Below are 27,114 nucleotides of genomic sequence, written 5' to 3' on the forward strand. Positions count from 1 at the left end.
AGTGAAATCGTGCGCTCATAGCCAAGCAGGCCTTAGACTTTAGTTTGGGGCTGTCAGTTCAGTCCAGGTGAAGGAAGTAGATTGGGTGTTTGTAGCCAGGACATGTTGCAACACACTCCCCCGCATGGGAGGAAACCAGGGTTCCACAGGTCTCTGAGGTTACACGGCCTTTTAAATCTGTGATCTTCACACTGGGCTTCTTCACCAGGTCACTCTGCTAGGAAACAGTGAACCACCTATTTCCAAACTTCTTTTTAGCAGCAACCTTTCCCCCTGTTTTTTCAAAGGAAACTCCAAAGTAAACAAAGGAATAAATTCTCAAGTTCACATTTATAACATTTACTTAATGTCAATCAATGAGGCTGCATTGAAAAAAGTTGGAGATATGAAAGGCAGTTACATCCTTAAATGAGGCTCAACCTTCAATCTCTCCATTTTGTTTCAAGTGTCTGTGATGTTTGTTACCACTTTAAAAACTAAATTTCAGTCAAATTGTGAAATTACTGAAGCACCTCATAGAATTCTATTGATCCCAGTTTTAAAATCACTGAATTTGACTTGAACCCAGGTCTGACTTCAAAGTGCAGCTTTCAACACCTACATTGTAGCATCTCTGGTTAGGTACTGTACAAAGACAATATTACCATTTTGCAGGGGGGGAAACTGAAGCTCACATAGATTTTCTGTCCTGTCCTTAGTGCCTTGCATACTGCCTGGCATAAATGTGTTATCTATTCAACTGAATTGTCCAAGATAGGATGCAAGTTCTAAGCCCAGGCCAATCTCTTTCCAGGAGACGCCCCATTGGCACTTGGGCATTTCATGGCATTTTGCAATGACTTCTCCATCGGTACATGATGGAATCCACCATCTCTCAAAAACCATTAGGAAGAGAAAAATACGTGGTTGAAGTGATAGTGTTCCTGACTTATTATTTTGCCTTTGAGAGAAAAAATATGGAGCTGAAGCAATTCAGTTGCCTCAGGCAACTCCCTTTCTCAGAGCATACAGGTCTCTCTCTCTGAAGCCACAGACACCAATAAACAGAAATTGGCCAATAAACCTCCTTGATGCCGGTAAAAGGAAAGGAAAACTGCAGGGCAGGTTCGCCTATGCGGGACCTCCCACAGGTTGCCAGGACTGGGAGCTGTCTAGACAGGCCTCACCTCCTCTAAGAAGCCCTACCAGCTCCAGGTGGTCAAGGCCCCTTTGTTCCAGGATTTCACATTTGTCTTGTTGATAGCTTTGCCCCTGAAATTGGCCTTCTGGAATAAAGGCAGGCATTACAAGATCAAGTCCAACCCCCTCAATGCGGACTTTGAGGCCCTCTGTGAGTTCCTGGCTTCCCCGTCTTCTGCCCTAGCCTCCCCTTAACCCCACCCCCCGCCCCGCAATTCCTGCTGTTTGTCCCTGAGCACAGCAGCCTCCCTCCAGCTCCGTCTCTGGGCTGCTGCACACCCTGCCTCAGACAGTAAAGAATCTGCCTGCCGGGGTCCTGCCCCAGTGGATCCAGGGAATTTGAAGCGTGAAGGGCATAGGCGAGGAAAGCTTATTTATTTAGAAATATAAGATTAGATTAAGAAATAGTGTAGTAGGAAAATTTAGTGGAGAAAAGAGGCTGAATACTTGGTTTACATGGAAAGCCAATAAAGTTCCAGACGAGGAACTTGCACCATCTACGTTGGGCCGCCAGCGTCCTCTTGAATAGGGGGGGTGCCCCACCTTGGGCTCCCTCTCTCGTGGATCTTAGAAGCCGGGGCAAGTAAGTAGACATGGCGAGCCTCCACGCCCCAGATGGGACTTCAGCCAGAAAATAGAGTAAAGAGGAGACATGGGGGAAACCAGTCCAGCGACTGGCCCATCCCCTATTGTCCAGAAAGGCCTTTTATACCTTTGTTTGCACATAGACATCAATGGATAATATAAAATTAGGCAGCATCAGCAGCCCTGACTCTTACCAAAACCAGGCTTTTCTCTTTGCATACCTAGTTGTATACACAAGTCTTAGGTGATTTGCATCATCTTCCGGCCAGAGAGCCAATTAGCATTTTACAGCCTTTTCTCTGATAAGGGTTTGTCAACCAGAAGACTTATTTATGTTGTTCTTCCAGAAAGCACTAAATAAAGTTACATTCTTACATAGCAAGGATACAACAATTTATAACAAGTAAAAGGAGTACAGTGATTTATAACGAAGAAAAGTAATTAACTCAAAAGTCTAGTGTTGCTAACATCAAAACTGCTATATTCCTATTTCTATATCCCAATTACATTGATTAATATCCTTCAGGTGCCTAAAAGATAAAGAATATGGAGGCCTGGCAGCAGTCATTGACTCAACAAACTCTTCACCAAACTAATTCTTAGCTCTAAAAGGCTCTGTATCTTTAAGATGTTTTAAGCTTCGTGCCGCTCACGGTTGGGGGCTCTAAACAATCCACAAGTTGTAAAGTCCGGGCAGATAAGTTAGAGAGCCATCAGAGGGGTTAAGCCGAGACATTCTTTTCATATGCAGGAGACTGTTAACTGGAGCTCTGAATTAACTCTTTCCAGAGAAAAGGTGGTAATGTCAGAAGAGTGTAGTATAGCAGACGGTAAACAGACAGGTTTTGGTTTTGGGGTAGATGCTCAGACAGAGGACCCCTCGAGACCTGACTCGCCTTGCCCATCAGGCCTCTCCGCATGACCTTGTCATGGGTGGGATCTCCCGTGCTGGCTCCTGGCATCTCCCCCTTTTTTATTTTTTAATAATTATGAGAAGCAGAATTACAGTAGCCACAGCAGTGTAGCTAAAAATAGTAGACAAAATGTTTTTCCAGAAATGAAGTTAGAGAAGGTGTGGAAAAAAGTCACTGGCTGCTCCTGCGGCAGTAAAATCTAATCAGGAGTGTTCCATGGTCTATCTGACCGTGAAGTTTTCCCAAATCCAAACCAATGTTGGAGCCTTTCTATGCCCTCGAAACGTGATTCCCAATTCCCTCCTGGCCACGGTCTATCTCATTTACCCTCAGGGGTGTCACACAAATCTGCAAGACAGTGTTAACTCTACTTTCAAAACCTACAGTTCAGTCCCAACACGCATCATCGCCTCCTCTAGGGCATCCACCCCCACTTCTCGCTTCCCTTCTACAACCTCCTGTGTTGCCAACACCAAAGAAACGTTTCCGGATAGTATCAACATATTGGGCAGTATGCGCTTGTTGAGTCAATGATATTGCTGCCACAGTAACAAAAGCAATAACAGAAACAGTAATCATTGTTGTTACACAGCAAGACCATAATTGCCATAAGATAGGGTGGACGTTTCAATACCACAAGAGAACAAACATTACATTGAGGAGTTGAGCAAGATGAAAGCATACAAGTCACTACATTAGGTCCACGTGTACATTAAGTTTTCCGGAATCATTGGTGAAAAGAAAACCATAAGGAGAGGGTAAACGAGCTAAAATAGAGTAAACAGAGTCATCTTCTGGTCGGAGTTTGCGCAGCAGCAGCTGTCAGCCCTGCCGGGATCTCGATGTTTTTGCACGCTTTCCCCACCCCGGGCCTGTGCTGTGTAAACTGGGCTAGGCGGGAGAGCTGCTTGTTCCATCTGAGGCCCTCACTCTGGTCCTGATGTTCCTTTGTCCTATTTTCACGGGCTTTTCCCCTCCTTGTCTTTTAGCCACTCCCATTCTGGACTCCTGTTTCCTATTCTAACTGCCTAACAGGACTTTGTGGCAACATGAGCCTGAGCAGAGTCAGGGTCTGGGGAACCAAAAGGGGCACAAAGGCCCTCACCCATGCTGCAAACTGGGAGAGCATCCCAGGGGCACCTCGTGTCAGCAGAAACACTCGTGGCAAGCGGAGGGAACGAGCAAGAGTCAGGCAGATGCTCCAGGGCAGGGCAACCCCCGGGAATGTAAGTGACTCGAGGGTCCCACTACTGGCCTTGAACTCCTTGCCCCCAGTGCTCCAAGGCCATGCCTCCCAACGACTGACCGAAGTGGGGCGATTAGACACACTTCATCCGCTCCTGGGAGACCTCCAACGCCTTTGTTGGCTGATGGGCTCCAGAACATTCTGAATCAAACAAATATTTGTACACCAATGTTCAGAGTAGCACTGTTTTTTAAAAAAAGAAAGAAAGAAAAGCTATTTATTTGGCTACATCAACTCTCAGCTGCGGCACACAGGACCTAGTTGCCCTGCGGCATCCCCGACCAGGGGCTGAACCTGTGTCCCCCGCGCTGAAGATGGACCACCAGGGAAGACCCCCAGAGGTGGCATTCACAGCAGCCAAAAGGTGGAAAGGACCTGAGTGTTCATCGATGGACGAAAGCATAAATGAAACAGTATATACACACACGATGGATTAGTACTCAGCCACAAAAAGGAATGCAGTTACTTTATGGGCTGTAAAATGTATGAATATTGAAAGCATCAAGCTAAGTGAAATAAGCCGGACAGAAGACAAGTGCATGATTCCACTTCTACGATGTACCTAGAACAGGCAAATTCATGGAGACAGAAAGTGCAATAAAGGTTCCCAGGGGCAGATGGGAAGTAGGAAGGGGGAAGGAGTTGTTTCATGGGCACAGGGTATAAATCTAAGTTGGGGATTACGAAAAAGGTTTGGGTGGAGATGGCGGGGACAGCTCCGCAACGCTGTCAGTGTCTTTAACGCTGCTGAATTGTACATTTGCAAATGATTAAAATGATAACAACAAAAATGGGACTACGCCATTATTTTTTTTTTTTTTACTTTGGCTCAGGACTCCCCCAAAGCTATGCAAAAGCCTCCTGGACTGCATGGCAGTCTAAGATGCATCCACCCAACCCCTCTTCCTCCCTGCTTCACGTGGGGTCAGATGGCATCTGTCTGAAGGCTCTCCAGCCTTCCCTGGCTGCCTCTCAATCTCCTTCCATACAAGCACTCTCCCCCTAGTCCAGTCTCTGCACATTCCATCTCATCTTGGCATCTGCTTCTCGGAGGATCAGATATATGTGGGTTGAATGAAGCTCATTCACTGGGTCGCAGGCACAGGCACAACCCCCCACCCCCACCCCATGGACCCTTCCCAGAACAGTAAGAAGGACACTTCTCAGGACAAACTGAGCCACAGCAGGTTACACACTTCAAAAAGCTTTTTATTGAATTCAATTTCAAAAAGCACAGACACTTGAGACAATTCTGCAAGGACCCTGAATTTTTGCAGGGCTGTTTTTGGCTACAGCAAAAAAAAAAAAAAAAAGGAAAAAGAAAATACCAACCGCGCGTGCACACCCCAGGTTGACCCTGCTCACTGCAAGGTCTCCTTGAAGGGCGGACAGTTCTGAAAGGCACTGGCCGGCAATGGGGTGGGACCTGCCTTCAGGCAGCCAGCTCAGCGAGGGCCCTGTCCAAGGGATCCACGGACCAATAGTTGTCATCCCAGCCGAGGAACCAGCCCACGAACGAGGGGGGCTCGAAGCCCTGCTTCACCACGGTGATGGGGGTCCGCCTGTCGCGATTAGCTGGGTCCGTCTCGATGTAGCGCTTAGCTGCAGACACAGGCAGGAGAATCCTCAGCGTCTCCAGCACCAAGGAGGTGGCTCCACGCCCAAGGTGGTTTTGGTCCCACTGCCCCTAACACCCAACCCCACCCTGGACACCACCAGTCCTTAAAGGCAATGACAACCATGTGACTCCTTCACTGCCCCGCCCAGAAACACAGGAAAGGCCAGGGGTCACAGTTTAACCTCCAGCTTCACAAAGCATGCCTCATTTTTCTCTAGCGTCCCCTACTGGAAGGTGTTAAAGAAACCAGCTTTTGGATTTCCAGCTCCCAAATCAGACTCTACTCAGCTACCAGAGACCTGCTTTCCTGCGTCTAAATCCAGATGCGGTTAGTCCCTGGGCATCCTGGGAACCTGAAGCAGCTTCTATCTGCCTCTTCCTCTTGGTGTGACCTACGGCTTCTGCAGGAACCGAGCTATTCTCTCACCACCCAGGGAGGGCTCACCAGGGGCTGGCCGTGGGGGAGGAAGCCCCCACCCTGCTGTCACGAACTCCCAAACCCGCACAGGAAGCTGCTCCCACCCCACCACCCGAAACAGACTCGCAGGCACGCATGGGTCCTCACCAGAGGTCAAGGCTTCTGTCTTCTCTTCTTCTTGAGAATCCTTACCAACCCAGACAAAGACCTGGAGGAGAGGCAGGAAAGGGAAGGTATGAGATAAAGCCGCGTGGGGGGCACTGACCCAGCTCACTGTTGGAGGAAGAGGAGGAGGTTCCAGGTATGGGCCAGACACACGCCCCCATTCACAAAGCCCACGGACTGTGACTAGAGAACTGGGCAACAGACTCAGCGTACTGCTGACCTACGCCCCGCGTTATGGGCCCACCCACCCCTGGGGGGCGGTCTGCCGTGTCTCTTTAGACAAGTGGAGTTACTAGCTGATTACATTCAATCCAGACTGCAGTTCCCCTTGAGAACGGGGAGGATTTGGCAACAACCATCACTCGCAGGTGGATGAAGCTGAGCAGTAGCTGCCCCTGTGATGGGAAGTTCCACCCGGCCTCAGACTCCCCCACAACTTCGCGCCCTCCACCCCAGCCTGCTTCAGTCACCAACGCTGACAACCAAGAGAAGACAGCCACGAGACGAGCTCCTTCTCTAGAAGCTCATGAACGATCCATTTCGCGGCATCTACTTATTCAACCAATGAGCAGACTCACGTGCTCACTGTCTATTTATCCAACCAGTGAGCACTGAGGGTCTGCGGGGGCCACTCTCTGGGTGTCTGAGCCAACAAGGGTCTAAGCCTTGGAGGAGAAATAACTCATCATCACTACCACCATCTTGAGTCTTCAGTTCAGTCCAGTCACTCAGTCGTGTCCAACTCTTTGCGACCCCATGAATTGCAGCACGCCAGGCCTCCCTGTCCATCACCAACTCCCGGAGTTCACTCAGACTCAGACGTCCATCGAGTTGGTGATGCCATCCAGCCATCTCATCCTCTCTCATCCCCTTCTCCCCCTGCCCCCAATCCCTCCCAGCATCAGAGTCTTTTCCAGTGAGTCAACTCTGCACATGAGGTGGCCAAAGTACTGGAGTTTCAGCTTTAGCATCAGTCCTTCCAAAGAACACCCAGGACTGGTCTCCTTTAGAATACTGGTTGGATCTCCTTGCAGTCTAAGGGACTCTCGAGAGTATTCCAACACCACAGTTTAAAAGCATCAATTCTTCGGCGCTCAGCTTTCTTCACAGTCCAGCTCTCACATCCATACATGACCACTGGAAAAACCATAGCCTTGACTAGATGGACCTTAATCGGCAAAGTAACGTCTCTGCTTTTCAATATGCTATCTAGATTGGTCATAACTTTCCTTCCAAGGAGTAAGCGTCTTTTAATTTCATGGCTGCAATCACCATCTGCAGTGATTTTGGGGCCCAAAAAAATAGTCTGACACTGTTTCCACTGTTTCCCCATCTATTTGCCATGAAGTGATGGGACTGGATGCCATGATCTTAGTTTTCTGAATGTTGAGCTTTAGGCCAACTTTTTCACTCTCCTCTTTCACGTTCATCAAGAGGCTTCACTTTCTGCCATAAGGGTGGTGTCATCTGCGTATCTGAGGTTATTGATATTTCTCCCGGCAATCCTGATTCCAGCTTGTGCTTCTTCCAGTCTAGCATTTCTCATGATGTACTCTGCATATAAGTTAAATAAACAGGGTGACAATATACAGCCTTGACGTACTCCTTTTCCTATTTGGAACCAGTCTGTTGTTCCATGTCCCGTTCTAACTGTTGCTTCTTGACCTGCATATAGGTTTCTCAAGAGGCAGGTCAGGTGGTCTGGTATTCCCATCTCTTTCAGAATTCTCCACAGTTTATTGTGATCCACACAGTCAAAGGCTTTGGCATAGTCAGTAGAGCAGAAACATATTTTTCTGGAACTCTCTTGCTTTTTCCAGTGGATGTTGGCAATTTGATCTCTGGTTCCTCTGCCTTTTCTAAAACCAGCTTGAACATCTGGAAGTTCACGGTTCACGTATTGCTGAAGCCTGGCTTGGAGAATTTTGAGCATTACTTTACTAGCATGTGAGATGAGTGCAATTGTGCAGAAGTCTGAGCCTTCTTTGGCATTGCCTTTCTTTGGGATTGGAATGAAAACTGACCTTTTCCAGTCCTGTGGCCACTGCTGAGTTTTCCAAATTTGCTGGCATCTTGAGTGCAGCACTCTCACAGCATCATCTTTCAGGATTTGAAACAGCTCAACTGGAATTCCATCACCTCCACTAGCTTTGTTCATAGTGATGCTTTCTAAGGCCCACTTGACTTCACATTACAGGATGTCTGGGTATAGGTGAGTGATCACACCATCATTATTATCTGGGTCGTGAAGATCTTTTTTGTACAGTTCTTCCGTGTATTCTTGCCACCTCTTCTTAATATCTTCTGCTTCTGTTAGGTCCATACCATTTCTGTCCTTTATCGAGCCCATCTTTGCATGAAATGTCCCCTTGGTATCTCTAATCTTCTTGAAGAGATTGCTAGTCTTTCCCATTCTGTTGTTTTCCTCTATGTCTTTGCATTGATCGCTAAGGAAGTCTTTCTTATCTCTTCTTGCTATTCTTTGGAACTCTGCATTCAGATGCTTATATCTTTCCTTTTCTCCTTTGCTTTTCGCTTCTCTTCTTTTCACAGCTATTTGTAAGCCCTCCCAGACAGCCATTTTGCGTTTTTGCATTTCTTTTCCATGGGGATGGTCTTGATCCCTGTCTCCTGTACAATGTCACAAACCTCAGTCCCTAGTTCATCAGGCACTCTATCTATCAGATCTAGTACCTTAAATCTATTTCTTACTTCCACTGTATAATCATAAGGGCTTTGATTTAGGTCATACCTGAATGGTCTAGTGGTTTTCCCTACTTTCTTCAATTTCAGTCTGAATTTGGCAATAAGGAGTTTATGATCTGAGCCACAGTCTGCTCCTGGTCTTGTTTTTGTTGACTGTATAGAGCTTCTCCATCTTTGGCTGCAAAGAATATAATCAATCTGACTTTGATATTGACCATCCGGTGATGTCCATGTGTAGAGTCTTCTCTTGTGTTGTTGGAAGAGGGTATTTGCTATGACCAGTGCGTTCTCTTGGCAAAACTCTATTAGCCTTTGCCCTGCTTCATTCCATATTCCAAGGCCAAATTTGCCTGTTACTCCAGGTGTTTCTTGACTTCCTACTTTTGCATTCCATTCCCCTATAATGAAAAGGACATCTTTTTTGGGTGCTAGTTCTAAAAGGCCTTGTAGGTCTTCATAGAACCGTTCAACTTCAGCTTCTTAAGACGAGCTTTATTACACCAAAAAATCAGTTCAGCTGGTTTTTATGTGTCATCTGTTCTGATGTGTATCTGAATATTTTAATGAATGCCCATCATTCATAAACTGTGAAAGTGTTCAGCACTCGGTCGTGTCTCTCCACAACCCTACAGACTGTAGCCCGACAAGCTCCTCCATCCCTGGGGTTCTCCAGGCAAGAATACTGGCGTGGGTAGTCATTCCCTTTTCCAGGGGATTCCCCAACCCAGCGACTGAACCCGTCTCCTGCATTGCAGGGGGACTCTTTACCATCTGAGCCACCAGGGGGCCCATCCATAAGATGGTGTCAGACGACAGGATGCAGGCACGCTCGCCCTTACGCATGTGCAGCTGTGCGCCTGCTGCACGGCGCCTCCACCCCAGCTCTCACGGGGCCTGTCCTGTTCCTCACAGGACTCCCAGCAACCCAGCATTCTGCCTGGAAGACAGTGGTGCTTCACACGTGTCGACCGAGCGCATGAACACACAGAGGAGCAAGCCGATTAAGGAGCCAATGGAGCAAAGCTGCCCGCAGCTGAACGGCTAAATTGCAAACCTTTTGGTATCGATCTTCCAACCAGGGAGCCCAAGAAGAAGCCAGGCAGATGGCGGGCAGTCTCACACCTGCGTGGCTGCTGTGTGCAACCCTGACAACTCGGGGAAGAGACAGCTTGCTAGGAAGGGCTACTGACTGCCATCCCCCACGAGGACACAGGGCCCTTGGGGACAGGGGTATGTCTCCTTCTAGCTGAGAGATTACGCCTGCATGAGATGTGAACCAAAGTCTAACTTTCTCTACCAACAGGTTCAGAGTAAGAGTTCATGTTCCCCTAAGGCCTGAGAAGAACGCCGGTCATCTGATTTGCCTCTCTAAGGTGCTTTGCTATTGGCAAGGGGATTCTATCTGCCTCTCATCTGCTGGGATCATGCAAGGTAGGCACCATCACGCCCATTCTGCAGATGAGGACATGGAGCTCAGAGAGGGAAGTTACTTGTGGGACCGTCTGTTACCTGGTCCCAGGTGTCCAGAAGCATGACGTCATCGGTGGCCAAGTCTTCCTGCATGAGCTCACCAGGGACCTCTTCGATCTAGGAAGGGATGGAAGAGGGTAATGAGAGCCCACCTGCAAACCGCCGTCCCCCAGCTCTCTCTGCCCTCCATGGGGAGGGCTGAGCTGGCTCCAGCCTGTGGGGGTCTGCACTGGGTCATCGAAGGTCTCTCCCTGCCCCCGCTGCGGATACCTCAGCTTGCTCCCTGGAAAACACCTCCCAAGGGGCGAGCAGAGGCAGCGACCTCAGACCTCCCCTGGGACTCACCACAAAACGTCCGATCTTGTTGGAGCAAGCGAAGAGGCGAGGAGGGTGGGCGTCCATCTTCTTGTCCTTCAGCCGTGGGGACGTGCGGTAGGCGGCCTTCCCACCCAGGGCCTCCCAGAAGCTATCTGTGAGGGGAGGCCATGCCAGTTACCAGCCGACACCACCTCCCCCTCCAGCACTTCCTTGTAGACTCTGGGACAGACGCTGCCTTCGCACAGCCAAGTGCTCTCAACCGCCACCCGGCATCTTAAAACCCCAGCATGACAAAGAAGGAAAGGGCCTGCAGGACTCGAGGGTGATGAAGCAGAGGCCCGGGAGGGTGGACTGGGCAGCAGACACAGGGCCGGGGCTGCTCCTGGTCTGAGACAGGCGACGCCCTCGAGGCGGCTGAGGCTCAGAGAGGCCGAGCCACTCGCCCAGCGCCAGACAGTGCACGCGGAGTAAGCTCCTCATCCAGCTCCTGTTCCCTGTACTTTCCCACTATAGCTGCTCTAGCCACGTGTGCTTTTTATTCAAATGCATTTTCCCAGCAGTCACATTTAAATACATGTTAATTGAAGCATGTGACTGGCGGTGGTTTAGTCGTGTCTGACTCTTTTCCAGCCCCATGGACTAACCACCAGGCTCCTCTGTCCACAGGATTTCCCAGGCAAGAATACTGGAGTGGGTTGCCATTTCCTTCTCCAGGGGATCTTCCCGACCCAGGGATTGAACCTGAGTCTTCTGCACTGGCAGGGGGATTCTGTACCCCTGGGCCAGCAGGGAACCCCATAGGCACGTGACTCGTGGCCACCGCATGAGACCTAGCAGACACGGGACATGTCCACTCTTTCCAACGTTTTCAGTGGATTATGTGACTCTAGACTGAACTATCCTTCCCCATTTCTGCTCAGCATCAAGCAAGAGAGAGCGGGCTTAAAAGTAAGGAGGGAAAGATCTATGGTTAGCATAATGGAAGTGTTCCTGACCCACACTCTGGAAATAAGGCAGGCTTGTGGCATTTCTGTCCACGAAGCTTCTCAAGGTTAGGCTGATGCTGCCACCTACAATCTTTCACAGCTTTCCCGCAAGTGAGCCCCACTCCAGCTGCCTTCCCCGCCTGCCCCAGCCCACACTGAGCTCTCCTTTCTCTAACTCCCAGACGCCTCCCTCTCACCGACCGCATTCTCATTTTCATCTCGTGTGTACGTGTTAGTTGTGTCCGACTCTTTGTGACCCCATGGACTGTGGCCCGCCAGGCTCCTCTGTCCCTGGGATTCTCCAGGGAAGAATACTGGAGTGGGTTGCCATGCTCTCCTCCAGGGGATCTTCTCAACCCGGAGATCAAACCCAGATCTCCCGCATTGCAGGCAGATTCCTTACTGTCTGAGCCACCAGGGAAGCCCCGTTTTCATCTCACCCACTTTAATGGACACACGTTAAGGGACAAGTACTGAGGCAGGAGGAGGTTAACGAAAGCCCCGAGCAGACAGGAGGCAGGGGAAGCCAGCAGCTCCGTCCCCAGCGAGCAGCAAGCCCCCCGCCCCTCACTCCTACCTGGCTCGCTGCCTTCTGCCACCTGCACGGGTTGGGCCCGAAGCACCCTGAGCAGCTCCAGCGCCCCAGTCTTCTCTGCCTCACTGGCTCCCGCACCCACCCACAGGTAGGCGGCCGAGGGGGTTTTCAGGACAAAGGCATCGTTGGAATTCAGTGCTCCAGCCTTGGGCATCACCTGGGAGGGTAGTGCTCAATTAGTCAATCAGGAAACAGGTAAAAAGGCTTCAGCCCCCTCCTCACGGTCCAGGAGATGCTGCAGCAAGAGCAGCTCTTAAGGGTGGATTTGGAGGAGGGAGCGTGTGCCCCATCAGAGCTGAGGACAAGGACTCGGGACGCTGAGAGGCCTCGCTGACTCCCGTGAGTCACAAATGCACTGTGCTCAGCCAAGGAGACTCTAGAAACCTGGGATGCATTAATAGAAGTTGAGCACCCAGAACAAAGGAGGTGATGATCCCATTGTCCTCTAGGCTGCACAGTAGGATTATGCTCAGCTTCTGCACCTTCCACCATGAAAGGGACAGCAGCCAAGTGGAATGGAATCAAGAACAACATCCAGATCGTGAAGAATGGACTATTTGTTAGGTAGTGACTTGCCCGTCGTGGAAGGTATGCAAGGGACACTGGGCATTCTTGAAACAAGGGGAACTCTAATACATACAATCCTGCTGCCAGGGCAGGGAGATACAAAAAGCTGCTTCTTAGCCCCTCAGCCACCCCCACCAGATCCAGAGATCTGCCCATCAGGCCTGAGAGGTTTCTGAGAGGCCAATCCTGCTGGGGGTCCGGGGCCCGGGGCATTACCTCCACGGCCCGGGTGGCTCCAGAGCTGCTGGCCCGGACCTGGAAGAGGCGGGTGCTGGCAGGGGCCGTCTGCCCACCCTCGCGGGAGGTGCCACCCCTGTAGATGATCATGGGTTTCCCGCCGAACAGGCTCATGAGGTGAGCGGGCTCCTTGCCTTGGACCACACGGCTCTGAGAGGGAGATGGGAGCACAGGTCAGGAAAGGGAGGCACGAGCATCGTGCTGTGCACACACACTGGGCTCAGATCAGGGCAGCTGGCGTGGCCCAGGCTCACCCCCAAACAAGCCGTCACGCTTGGGTCTGTGTGTGGAGCGGGGCGTGGCCCTACAGCGCGCAGGGGCTGGCCGGGGAGCAGGACGTGCAGGAGGGCTGGAGATGGCCCTGCTGGCTGAGGTCCCCCGGGCACTGCTTTGGCGTTTCCCCTCCCACAAGGCCTGGCCTGGCTGAGGCTGGGTCCAGTCCAAGAACCCAGAGAGCCCATGTTTGCAAATATTCCCTTAAATGGAAGCCCAGGGATGGTTCGTGGACATTCTTCCCGGACTGTGACGTCAGCCTCGGCCAAGAAAGCTGGCAGAGTGGTGAGAAAAGAGCCTTCCAGGTCTGGAGAGAGCCCTCCTGCAGAGCCAGTGCAGACTGCGGTCGAGGGCTTGGCGGTGGGAGGAGGGGACAAGGAGGTCTGAGCGGAGGACGGACCTCCTCTGTCCTCCCATCTGCTCCTGCCCTGTGTGCCCGCGTCACTTCAGATTCCAGCTGTGGCCCGTGCTGCCTGTATCCAGATCACCGCACACGGTGGCTCGTGGTCCCTTCCTAGCAAGAGCCACCACTGCTGGGTCAGAGCCTAGACCCCAGCTCCACCCTGCTGGTGAGAATTCAGGCCGTGTGTGATTATACACCCTCTGCCCGCATGTCTAATGAACCTCTTTCTCCCACGACTAGACTGTAATAAACCACATCACAGCGGTTCAGGGCAGGGCGGGGCTGGGAGCCGGGGGGAGGATCTATCTGTGTTCACGTTTGCAGACGCAGCGTCCGCATCCTGCATAAATGTCTGTCAAAAGGATGGATGCGTGGGATGAGGGACGGTCAGATGAGTGAGCAGCGGGCTGGGCTCACCTGCACGGGAGTCCCTCCCAGCTCCTCGTCCAGCTGAGCCGTCAGGATGGCCGAGGCGGCGACCTCATCCTGGGTGGACTGGGCGCCCTGCCTGGAAGGGAAGTGAACCTCAGCACCTCGGTTTGCACAGAGGCCAGGGCCCCTCCGTCACCCTGGGCTTGAGAAACCCACAAATCTCCAGATTACAGGTAATGAAACTGACAAATAGAGAGGAAAAGAGATTTCTCTGAAAAGGAACCAGAGCCAGGAACCAGACCAACACACCACACACCCCAGCTCAGCATGTCGTCTTCTTACAGCGGTCTGACCACAACCAGGGGACGTCCTCGTCCCAAACCTGCCCCACAGGGAGATGCACGGACAGGGGCTTTCTGCCTCACCCCTTCCTCTGCCGTCTAAATTTCCCATGACTGACCTGTGTTATCTGCATAAGCAGTCTAACAGATCAACGTGCTGATCAAAGGAAATGTTCTAAAAGCCTTCTCGTGAATTTTGTTCCATGTGTGTATTATTAATATCTAGTCCAGAAACATTTCTTTCAAGCTGCTTGTAAAAGTCTGAGGTTGTCAAACTGAGAGGCAACCTACAGAATAAGACTAATGCTCTTCCACAGCATCCAAGCTGGGAAAGAAGAGTGATGCCTGAGGAACTGTCACAGATTAAAAGACGGAGAACACGATGATTAAATGCCACTGAGGAGATGTGATGACTAAATATCATGTGAGACCCTGGGTTAGATCCCAGGCCAGAAAAAGGACATTAGTGGGAGAACTGGCAAAATTCAAGAAGCATCTATAGAGGAGGACATGGTCTTGCAACAATGTTAATTTCCCAGTTTTGAAAACTGAACTATGGTTAAGTAAGAGGTGACCCTAGAGGGAACTGTAACAGATAACTGTCTGCACTGTTTTTGCAACTTTTCAGCAAGTCATTTCAAAACGAAAAGTTTAAAAAACAAGAAACCCATCAGTCAACCTTTAAGATTGCACAGAAAGAGAAATGAACTGAAAAATATTATACTGAGATATCATTTTATCAACTCTAAAGTTGACAAACAGCGGAAGTGTGATAACACAGTCCACCAGTGAGACCAGGAGGAAACAGATACTCTCATCTGTCACTGGTGAAAATGCAAACGGCACAAAGTTCATCTAGAGAAACTGGGTGCTATCTGTCAAAAGGACGAGCGCATTCACTGTCAGAGCCAGCAATCCAACTTCTGGGAACTCACTCTAAAGATATTTCTCTACGCATCCAAAATGATGTTTGTTTAAGCCAACTAATCATAGCAGTGCTTGTAATAGTAGGAGTCTGGAATCAAAGCAAATATGCATCCGCAGGGAATTTGTTAAATAAACTACAGGACAGCCACACAGTGGAATATTACATGGCTGTAAAAAAAAAAAAAAAAAAAGAGTAAGGGAGCTCTTTATGGACTGACATAGTCTGAGCTCCAGGAAGTATTAACTGAAAAAAAAAAAAGCAAAGTGCAGGACAGTATACACAGTATGCCATCTTTTGCATAAGGAAGGGAGGGGAACTAGGGATACAGGGTCAGCTTTGCTTTTATCTGCATAAAAATGGCTGGAAGGGTATGTAAGAGGCTAATGAAGGCAAGCACCCACAGAGGAGTGAGGGTTTTAGAGCAAGGTGGGAAAAGTCGTAAACATATCATCTCTCGTTAAAGAATTAAAAATAATTCTTAGTTAGAAAACATCAGAGGATAAATAGAACTTAGAGTGGAATTGAGGGAGAGATTTTCTGTTCGTTTCTCCCTAGTCCCCATGTCTCTCCTACAATGGACGTGTGATGCTTTTATGAGATGAGTTTACAATTTGTTTTGAGAGTAAGACCAGCGGTCTTGCCCCGGAAACAAAAGCCTTTCCCCGTGGAGCACGGCTGTGCTGGTGCAGGTTCACACACCTGCAAGCTCTCCTCAGCCCTGTCCTCTGCCCCAGCCGTGATCCCGGCCTGGGCCCACCGCCCCACTCTCTGCCCCGGCTCCGCCCCCTCTGCCCCCGCCCCCTCTGCCCCCGCCCCCTCTGCCCCCGCCCCCTCTGCCCCCGCCCCCTCTGCCCCCGCCCCCTCTGCCCCCGCCCCCTCTGCCCCCGCCCCCTCTGCCCCCGCCCCCTCTGCCCCCGCCCCCTCTGCCCCCGCCCCCTCTGCCCCCTCTGCCCCCTCTGCCCCCTCTGCCCCTCTGCCCCCTCTGCCCCCGCCCCTCTGCCCCCTCTGCCCCCGCCCCCTCTGCCCCCGCCCCCTCTGCCCCCGGCTCCGCCCCTCTGCCCCGGCTCCGCCCACTCTGCCCCGGCTCCGCCCACTCCGCCCCCTCTGCCCCCGTGGTGGCCGTGCTCCTGGCATGGGGCCCCGCTCCGCCCCAAGCACAGGACCCCAGACCCTCACCAGGTGTAGATGATCTGTCCCTGGCGGCCGCCGTGGCGGTAGTTGTACAGGATGATGTAGCTGTCACCGCCGTAGAACTGTCCGTACGTGGCGGGGTCCACGGGCACTTTGTTGGAACCTTCAATTCTCCAGATCTACCAGAGCAAAGCTGGGCTCAGACATCGGGCGGCATTCCCGGCCCCCAACTCTGACCAGCTGAGAAACCAGGGGGTGCTGGGTAGCGGTTACACCACAGGATTGCCCTCGGACTCAGCCTGAAGTTAAATAACTTGCTGGAATCACGGAGCCACTAAGATTCAAACCCAGGTCTTCTGTTCCAGATCCAGACAGCGCACCCCTGCTCCCCCGTACTTTCTCCCCCTCGAGAGCAGCCCAGGGACTGGCAGCTGCATGGTGGGGTTTAGAAAATGCTTTCGCTGCGTGTTACACAGCACAGGCTCGGGGTACAAATCAATGTACGACCTGGAGCCAAATCAGGCTCTACCCCCTCGCAGACTGTGCACCCTTGGACAACTTGCTTAATGTCTATGGGCCTCAGTTTCCTGAGCTGAAAAGTGGGAATAATAAGGGATATTGTAAGGATCAAATGAGCTAATTCTTGAGCAGTGTTTGGCACAGGATGATGGCCCTGCAGGTGGTGGCTACTCTTAGTAATAATTACGATGGTGATGATGATTACTAATGTTGCCATTAGCTGTATCAGCAAGCTGTCTGGATTTTAGATATCACCTGCAGAGGCAGGGTCGTCACTGAGTGACCTCAGAATGACTCCTGCTGGCAGATCTCTTTGCAGAGCTCGGATGACACGGTTTTCCAAGCGGTCATGAAGCCCTGCAGCGCCACCTGGTGGTGCCGCGAGTCCAGGCAAATAGGATCTTTGAACCTTGAAAATTCTTGAAGGTGATGGAGTGGGATTAAGCCTCATTTTCCCAGGGGCTTCCCTGGTGGCTCAGACAGTAAAAACATCTCCCTGCGATGCAGGAGACCTGCGTCCGACCTCTGCGTCAGGAAGATCCCCTGGAGAAGGGAATGGCAACCCACTCCAGTATTCTTGCTCATGGACAGAGGAGCCAGGCGGGCTACAGTCCAGGGACTAACATTTAACTTAAGCTTCATTTCACGGATGAGGAAAGTGAGATTCAAAAAGGCTGAGTAACTTGCCCAAGACCACTCCGCTGAGCTCCCAGGGCTCTCTCCACGCTGCCCTATCCTGGATCGCGTTCATCTCACGCTCCTCTGCCACTGAACTAACGGACCAATGGCAAAACCAGTAATTAAAAAAATGAGCTTTTTTTCCATTTCTATTATGTAGGATGGAATCAATGTCTGAAGTTAATCCTACCTCCTAAACATCTCTGAACCCCACTCCCCACCTCTCCAGCTTCACTGTGAGCTCCTTGGGCTCGAGGCCATTTCTTCTCCCTAAACTGCTGCACGACCTCCGCGTGAGGCCTCCGCTCTCATTCTTCCATCTCTAACTCACTTTCACAGCGAGTTCTGGAAGCACAGAACTGCGCCTGTCACATTTCTGCCTTTAAAAAAAAAATTAAAAAAAAAAACCTCACTAGCACCTAACGGTTGATACAGAATCAAGGCCACATCTTTGGACAAGGAATTTAAGGCCCTTCCCTGAGAACATCATCAACAGCAGGCTCCCAGGACAGCTTCCTGCCCAAATACCCACTCTTACTCTGGCAGCAAACTCCTACTCATACTCTGAGGCCCCACCCAAGGGCCCCCATCTCTATGGAGACGCCCCAACCACCCACCTTCACTGCCCTTCCTGCGTTCCCAGAGTCCCTGTGCACCCCCCGTCTTCCACTGACCACACAGGCCTCAGCAACCAGCTGTGGCCACCTCCCCTCCCAGACACTCTTCATGGGCAGGGCAGGGTCTCAGACTCTTGGCAGGGAGCCTGTAAGACAGCAGGGACTTAGGGCATGTTGGTTGTAAAACTCAAGCAAGACAGAAGAATCCCATCCATCAAAACTGGGGTCAAAGCCTCTTAGAGAAACATCCTCAGAGAAGAGGTGGGCCAGAGGTGCCAGGGCGGGAGCTGGAAGGCGCCTCAACACGTCCACCCCAGCCCCCCCGGGTACCTGCTTCTGCCCTCTGCCATCATCATCCATGCCGTGCTGGGCCGCCATGGCAGTGGAGGTGTGCAGGGTGGCCGCGTCGAAGGGCACGCGCTCCACGTTGGCAATGTGGCTGGAGAGATAGCTCAGGCCCAGGCCTTCCGTCTGGTCTGGGTCCCGCCAGTTCTTGAAGAACTGTTTGAACAGCGGGGTCTCCCCGCCCTCGGGAAGAACAGAGACCTGGCAGGGATGGAGGAAGAGAAGGTCGTGGCTGGGCGGGAGTCCCTCGGAGGGCAGAGGCCACCCGGCCAGCATCCCCCAGGGAGCCTCAGACACCCTGCCCAAGCTGAGCGCAGGACACGCCCCCAAGCCAGCCTTCCCCACCCGGCCGGGCCCACTCTCACTGTCCCACCTGGCTCCCTGGCTCACCTGGGTCTGCCTGGGGTAGTCCATCTTGGAGATGAAGTCGGAGGCTGTTTTGAGGGCGGCCTTCCTCTCCTCAGTGTTGGCCTGCCTGCCTGTCGGCCAAAGGCGAGCAAGGGGCCTGGGGTCAGGGCTGCACCCCAGCGCTCAGCGGCCCAGGGAAAGCAGAAGGCAAGCCTCCCTTCCTTTTGTTCCTAGACCGTGGACGGCCAAGGCCAGAGGCCCCAGAGCTGACCACGCCATGAGCTCCCGGGGGTCCAGCGAGGGGTCCTGGCTAACGGCCGCGAGCACACCAACCCACTTACTGAGCTCAGAACTACGCACAACGTGCTGCGTTTAATCCACACAGCAGCCTTCTGTGAAGATCCCTATCTTGTCCTCATTTGCATATAAGGAAGTCAGGGTCTTAGAGACGTTAAGTGACGTGACCAAGGCCACTCAGCCAGTAGGGAAGCTGCGACTCAGAGCCCCAGCCTCCCTCCTCTGCCCCAGGCTCAGGAGTCAAGTTCCTGCAAGGCTGTAGGGGCGCCCGTGTAAGGCCCTGTTGGAGCCCTTCCCTTCGCCCCAGTACCTTTCCAGACAAAGATCTTCCCGTCTTTGCCATGGTCCAGGATGAAGCAGTCCTCTGACCTCAAGGCCCCCTGGGCGAAGGGGTTCTCATCAGCCACGAGGGAAACCGACATAGTGCCTGCACCATTGGAGACCTGGGAGGAGAGAGGGGCCCCGGGCCTGTGAGCGACCGTCCCCGCCTCGTCCTGCCCACAGGCGCCCCCAAGCCCGCACTTGCAGAGGCCAGCAACCCCGCCACCTCAAACGACGCTGCGGACAAACACAGCCCTGAGGCTCATGTGGGATTTCTTTGTCCTTTTCCACCTTCTCACAACCACATCTGCAACCTACACATGGGTGTGGCATGGAAATGGCGCGCAGAGAGGGAAGGGGAATCAAGTGCGGGAATACAGCTGGCAGAGGAAGACCACCGCCCAGCTGGTGAGAGGGCTTTCAAGCTCGCTGGCTTAAAAAGGGAACTACACGAAAGTAACAGGGTCTACGTGCAGTGCGGTATACCGGGCTGGAACCTGGAAGCAAAAGCGGGGGGAATCTGAATGAAGTCTGTAGGTTAGTCAACAGCATTGAACTGATGTTTCTTGGTTTTGACAAATGTATCTGCTTATGTTAAGATGTTCAGGGGAAGCTGGGTGAAGGGTATATGGGAACCTTCTGAATCATCTTTGCAATTTTTCTGTAAATCTAAAAACTATTCTAAAATAAAAAGTTCATTGAACTTTTCTGAGGGTACCCTGCTTGTCCAAATTCAAAAGATCTGACAGTACCCAGGGCTGACAAGGCTCTGGGTAAACAGGTGAGGGTGATCGAGGCGCCTTCCAGAATGCAGTTTAGCAGCATGCGCCAGGAAGTCAAATAGTAAGTGTTCTGCATTTATTGAAAACTTACTTTGTGCCAGGCACTGTTCTAAAAACTTTATGTAATTTAGTAACTTCTACAGGTACAGAACTCCTTTAATCCTTACAGCAACGCTATAGGTGATCTTATTACCATCCCTGTTTCATTCACAAGGAGACCGAGGCACAGGGAGGTGACTCACCTGCACAGCTAGAAGGCGCCAGATCCAGGATTCGACCAGACGGTCTAAGTCCAGAACCTGTGCTTCTGTCAGCTACCTCTCATGGCAGCACCTTCCTCCCTGGGGTGGTACAGACGGTCTAAGTCCAGACCTGGTATTTCTGTGTTTCTGCTTTTCTCTGGTCCTGCCACGCAGCCGAATGCAGACGTCGGCTCCCCGTCTCGGGACTGAACCAGGGCCCCAGCACTGAAAGCCCACAGTCCGACTGCTCGCAGCCAGGGAACTCCCAAGGGGCACTGCCTTCTTTTATTTGCCATTTATTTTATCTATGGCAATTGGTATATGCCGAAAACTTTTCATCTTGAGGAGTCAAACATACTGAACTATTTTGTTAACAGTGTCTTTTTTTCTTAATGTATATATATGACTGAAGTTTAGTTGGCTAGTTAATGTGCCATGTTTCAGATACACAGCAAGGTGACTCAGCTACACACACACATATAATTTTTGAGATTATTCTCCACTATAGGTCACTACCAGCTATTGACTATAGCTCTCTGTGCAGGAACCAGTATTTTCAATCACTGACCCATCAGTCAGCCTGTGACCCAAACGATGCACATCTGGAAACCTCCCCTAATGCCATACTTAGCGCGTGGGCACAAAGAGAGACTGCTGGTGATCAGAAAAGGTGGGAACATTCTCATGCCCATCAATGAGGGATCTGCAGAGATTTCCACACGCATAAAATACAGTACCATACAGCCGTTTTAAAGGGTCCAGTGGAAGAAAGAAGGCCACGGAGAGTGTGAATAGCTCGCATCTGTTAACATCAAATAGAGACAGAGAAACACCCAAGGAGACCCAGAAAGCTGTATCCGGAGTTTCCTTTACCAAAAAGGTAACCACGTAACCATGGCAACCCATGAAGCGGGGAGGAGAGGAGGCTGACCTTCTTAAATCGAGCATTGTTACTTTTGTAATTACAACCCATTTTTAAATAGTACTGGTTACCTTAAACTAGTAAGATTTGACTTTTATTTTCTTATGTTTCTGAGTATTGCTCAACCCTAATATTTACAACGAATATGTGTTACTACTTCAGCATCAGAATAAATGTCAGTACTGCGGTCTTCCTGTGGTGGTGATACGAATCTGCACCTCGCTCTGCTGTTATTTTACCACAAATGAGCTTAGGGCACAACATGGGCAACAACAGGCTCAGAGGCCAGACATCCTTGGCTCAAAATGAGCCTTAATTCAGTTTCTGAAAATCATGAGAAGAAATTATAAATAAAGCCACTACCCATACACACACACAGACACCCACACTTCTGTAGTACTTTCCTGGATTTCCCTAAAACCTTTTTCTCCTTGGATCCCCCAGAGATCCTGCAACATTGACTCTGGCCCTCCGCCCGCCCCACTTCATGGGCCCCGTTGGTGACGGTGACACCGATGTGTCTGCGGTCGCCCACACGCTTGTTCCTGGGGCAGAAACGCAGAGGCAGCAGACAGGCATCCCCTGGAGCCATAGAAGCCGAGTTCCCTTGTAGCACCCCCACCCATGCCTGGCTCCAAGCCCCCGGCCAGCAGAGCTGGGGAAACCCAGGTCTCCTGCAGCCCCATCCTGAGCCCAAGACCCAGGGACCTCAGCCCAGGCTCACCTTGTACAGCTTGGCCAGCTTGCGATTGGCCGCGTCCTCCTTAGCTGTGTCCTCAGTCCCTGCGGGCAGAGCTGGCTTGGGGCCCAGCACCTGCGGAGATGGAAAGATGGAAGAAAGCGTGGCAGTGAGCTCCCGGCAGCCTGCCACTCCCCCAGGGAGGAGACTGAGCTCCAGAGAGAGCTTTCTCCCCAGGCAGGCAGGGACCACGTGGGCCTCCACCATCCACGGCAACCTTCCACTTAGGGCAGGACCCCCTCTGGAGATGTCCTGGATCCCTGACTGTGCCTCCGGGGTGCAGAGCCCAGCCAGGGCTGCCTGTGGAGTCTGTCCCTCCCCGACGCCTGTCTCCAGGAGCTCCACGAGGACCCCGTGCTCCACTGCCCCAGGACAGTCCTTCAGATGTTCACGATTTCCACCAGGCCTTCTGAGAAGGATGAGTACAGCTACCAACACCTCCCACCACATGCCTTCAACAGACCTCATTTCACCTTTGCTGCCATGCTAAGAGGCACAGGGGCCTCCCTGGTGGCTCAGCTGGTGAAGAATCCCGCAACGCGGGAGACCTGGGTTTGATCCCTGGGTTGGGAAGATCCCCTGGAGAAGGGAAAGGCTACTACCCACTCCAGTATTCTGGCAATTCCATGGACTGTAAAGTCCATGGGGTTACAAAGACTCAGACACGACTGAGCAACTTTCACTTTCAAGAGGCACAGATTACCTCTCATTTCACAGGCGAGGAAGCCAAGTCCACAGAGAAGCAGGGCCTTGCCTACAGCACTCAGCTCAGCTCAGTTCAGTCGCTCAGTCGTGTCTGACTCTGCGACCCCCTGAATCGCAGCATGCCAGGCTTCCCTGTACATCACCAACTCCCGGAGTACACCCAAACCCATGTCCATCGAGTCGGTGATGCTATCCAGCCATCTCATCCTCTGTCGTCCCCTTCTCCTCCTGCCCCCAATCCCTCCCAGCATCAGGGTCTTTTCCAATGAGTCAGCTTTCCGCATCAGGTGGCCAAAGTACTGGAGTTTCAGCTTCAGCATCAGTCTTTCCAATGAACACCCAGGACTGATCTCCTTTAGGATGGACTGCTTAGATCTCCTTGCAGTCCAAGGGACTCTCAAGACTCTTCTCCAATACCACAGTTCAAAAGCATCAATTCTTCGGCGCTCAGCTTTCTATATAGTCCAACTCTCACATCCATACATGACCACTGGAAAAACCATAGCCTTGACTAGATGGACCTCTGTTGGCAAAGTATGTCTCTGCTTTTTAATATGCTGTCTAGGCTGGTCATAACTTTCCTTCCAAGGAGCAAGCGTCTTTTAATTTCACGGCTGCAGTCACCGTCTGCAGTGATTTTGGAGCCCAGAAAAATACAGTCTACATCACTATAAGGTGGCTAAGCAGAAATTTGAACCCATATCCCTGCGACATTAGAATCTATTTTCACACCTCCATTCTGCACTATCTCCAGCCTCAATGGCCCCAGCTATTGCCCCTCTCAAGCCATGCTTGTCGTCCAGGCTCTTTCCCCATAACAATCACCTTCTGCTCTTCCTAAAAACCAGCGCTCAACGTCCCCAGACAAGCAGGAGAGACAACAGGCACGAAGCAGAGCCTGTGGTCTCCTCCTTTTCCCAGAGACCTTTGCCTCTATTGATATGTCCTCAAAGCACACTGGCTGGTGATGCCCACCATGCAGTTGACGAAATGGGTCATAAACTAATTGGAATGTTCAGAAGAGGAAAGAGGGGATTGGGTCTCCACTGTCTCTTTCTGGCCTGGCTCTAGCACCAGGCTTGTCCTCAGAAGACGCCAAGACCCTCCTGCTCAGCTTCTTTAGAGGATCCCACCCTCTTGGCAGAAGGGTGTGGCTCACAGCCCGGATGCACTGGATCCTGGGATGCCAGCCCCACCTCTCAGGGGAGTCTGGGGAAGGTCAGGGGGAGACTCCTCGGCTTAGGAGAAAAACAAAATCACCCCACAACTGCCTACTGGATGGAGAGAAAGAATGAGCCCCCTGTTCCCTCGCTCAGCCCCACCCTGAGCTCCCGGGATGCGGCCGCAGGTACCTCGAGCATGGCCTCAGGCTCAGCGCCCTCCTCGGAAACGTGCACGCGGGCCCGGCCGCTCCGCTCGTTGTCCCGGATGCCCTTGGACACCTGTGTGGCCTTCAGCCTCTCAAAGCGGTTGCTGTTGGAGCCACACCATTGGTAAATGTCCTGTAAAACAAAGGCCCCGCTTGAGGCAGCGCCCCCGCCCACCTTCACGGACGCCCGGCCGAGCGACATGACAAGCTCGCCTGTTCTCTGCTTGCCCAGATGAGGGCTGGGGGAGCACGCACACCCCCGTCCAAGCACAGCAGGTGTCACTTGTGTGTGCCCGGGCGCGTGGGGGTCTGCTGTGGATATGCATTTTTCACAGGTGCACCTACCTACAGAATGTGCGTAAAAATGTTTGCCTGAGGGCGGGAGTGAAATGGGAAAACCATTTGACTGTGCCTTTTTAAAGCTCCATATGCAAATATCCTACAACCCAGTCACCCCTCTCTTGGGAACACACCCAGCGGTAAAGCAATGTCCACGAAAAGACATGTGCAAGATCGCAGTGTCTGATTCAGACTGCTTGCTGGCAAGATAGCTCAGCATCATCCCTGAGAATTACTGAACTGATGGTATTTCCCTTTCTTTCTTTTTCTACCATGGATTTTCATTCATGCAGAATAATCATGAATTAATATTAGCATTTATAAAATTGTGTACCTAACTGTTTTAAAAACAGGCTTGTGCAAGAAGGCTGAGTTGCATCCCTTGGAAGAGCCCCAAACTCTCCCAAGTGTCCATCAACAGTAGAGCAGACACACTGGAAAACTTTATAAAACAAGAAGGAACAAGCTACAGCTGAAGACAGCGGCAATATGGACGGCCCTTGCAAAGGGAATGATGGGCAGAAAGAGTCAGACGCCAACAGGAAAGGTTCCAGGAGCATGAGGTTCAGGAACAGGGGGAACTGTTGGTGGAGGATCTCTGGGGTGAGGGTTACCCACGGGGAGGAAGCGACTAGAGGAGGCCACACAGGGCCTCCCGGGGCTGGAGGTGTTCTTCCTCGAGCTGGTGTTAACTACACGGGCACGTCCGCTCCGGCAGACCCATCGAGCGGCACCTGCAGAATTCACACGCTGCTCCGTGTGTCTGTCGCACTTCCATCACAAGCTCACACTCAGTGTGTGTGTCTGTCTGCTGGCAAGTTGCTAGGTCACGTCCAACTCTTTTGCAACCCCCGTGCACTGCAGCCCACCAGGCTCCTCTGCCCACGGGGTTTCCCAGGCAAGCGTACTGCAGTGGGCTGCCTTTTGCCTCCCCAACAGACATCACGCCTCATGCATACATGAGGCTGGGGACAGGACGTCTGGCCACGCCCTCCTGCAGGGATGCCTGTGGGTGAGCTTGGCAAGAATGCATACAAAGCCACACGTCTGCACGGTGGGTCCGGTAAGTGCCTCCCACACTTACCCACACGAGCGAGCCACAGGCAAGTGAGCGCGTGCAACCACACAACACACGTGGGTCCTCGAGCAACACCCCCAAGTCTCCACGTGCAGACATTCATCATGGTGACACGCCTACCCCTGCTAGGCAGGAGCTTATGGTTCTTCTAATTGAGGTACAGTTGACTTACAATGCTATATAAGCCTCAGGGGTGCAACACAGCGACTTACAGTTTTTAAAGACTATATGCCATTTGCAGTTATTATAACATATTGGCTGTGTTTCAAGAGCCTATCGTTTTTGAACATGCCTGCCATATACCTGCCAGCGAGTGACTATGAATAAAAGATGCATAAAGCGTGCACATCAACACGTCAGGGGGACCGTACGTCCACCGAGCCGTTCACAGGCCTGTGTGCATGCGGGTGACGGGTCTGAGTCTATGCACCATGCGCATCTCCACCTGAATCTCTGCGGGTGCCTCTGACTCACACACACAGCACAGGGCCCAGTGCCCCTGCGACCCGCCCCACTGTGTCTTCATACTGTTCACATGGATGAGCCCACCTCCCCAGGTCAAGCCTGGGGCACTCCAGCGGCCCCTGAGAAAGGGCAGGGCAGGACTCACGTTGCCCAGGTCCAGGATGAAGCAGTCGCCATTGTTGAAGCTCTCCCAGGACACAGGCACCTCCGTGGCACGGACCACACGCCGCCCTTTGACCTGGAAGAGTCTCTGCACCACGACTTCGTTGGGGACCACGTGCTTGAATCCTGATGCCACGCCTCCTTTCTGTTGGGTAAGGAGACAGCGTTAGTCCAGGGGGAGGGTCTGGGAACGGACAGGAACGATCTGAAGGGCGTTGTGGCCCACGCACCAGTGGACTTCCAGCACATACCCCACCTCTGCACCTTGCTGCCAGCCTTCTGAATCTCGTGCTCTAACAAAGACCCGGGGGGGCCACTTTCCTGGATCAAAATGCTATAAATATTCCCTTCTCAAAACCTGCATTCCCCAGGGAATGTTCTAAGGAACACTAATCCCCCAAGATATTCTGCAAGGAAAGGATTCCAAGATCAGGGAAGCACAAGGCATGCCCTTCACTTGCCCCCTGACTGCTACATAACACACATCCGCATCATAAAGGCACTGGGAAGTCCAAGGGTAAATACGCTCGCTTGGCATGTTTTAGAGAGCACTACCCTGCCTTGAGTCAAGAAACTGCTTTTCTCTTCCACATCCTGCGTGCAGCTCAAGTGTTCTGCAAAACCCGCTTTAAGAAGCGCTGGTTCAAAGCTTTCCCATCCTTCAAGGCTCTCTAGGAAGAGTCAAGACTGCCCCCTCCCCCTCCCATGATGCTTCAGCAAGTTCCACAGCTGAG

At 51.9% G+C, this 27,114-nt stretch overlaps 1 protein-coding gene across 13 annotated transcripts in view; it reads right to left on the reverse strand.

Moving 5' to 3' along the window:
* Positions 1–5,112: 5,112 nt before the first annotated feature.
* GSN (gelsolin) overlaps positions 5,113–27,114 on the reverse strand; it is a 61,870-nt gene continuing 39,868 nt past the window's right edge. For 12 of the 13 annotated variants that reach the window (XM_042242481.2, XM_027963876.3, XM_042242473.2 and 9 more), the window contains 14 exons: positions 26,364–26,525; positions 24,320–24,469; positions 22,248–22,337; positions 19,567–19,699; positions 19,002–19,090; positions 18,597–18,812; positions 16,498–16,631; positions 14,098–14,188; positions 12,984–13,154; positions 12,183–12,357; positions 10,647–10,771; positions 10,341–10,418; positions 6,108–6,168; positions 5,113–5,526 (listed from right to left, as the gene is read on the reverse strand). In XM_042242481.2, coding sequence (XP_042098415.1) covers positions 5,357–5,526; positions 6,108–6,168; positions 10,341–10,418; positions 10,647–10,771; positions 12,183–12,357; positions 12,984–13,154; positions 14,098–14,188; positions 16,498–16,631; positions 18,597–18,812; positions 19,002–19,090; positions 19,567–19,699; positions 22,248–22,337; positions 24,320–24,469; positions 26,364–26,525 — 1,845 coding nt within the window. In that variant the 3' untranslated portion in view covers positions 5,113–5,356. 13 annotated transcript variants of the gene reach the window in all.

Source organism: Ovis aries, chromosome 2, assembly GCF_016772045.2.
Source record: "Ovis aries strain OAR_USU_Benz2616 breed Rambouillet chromosome 2, ARS-UI_Ramb_v3.0, whole genome shotgun sequence".
Classification (NCBI taxonomy): domain Eukaryota; kingdom Metazoa; phylum Chordata; class Mammalia; order Artiodactyla; family Bovidae; genus Ovis; species Ovis aries.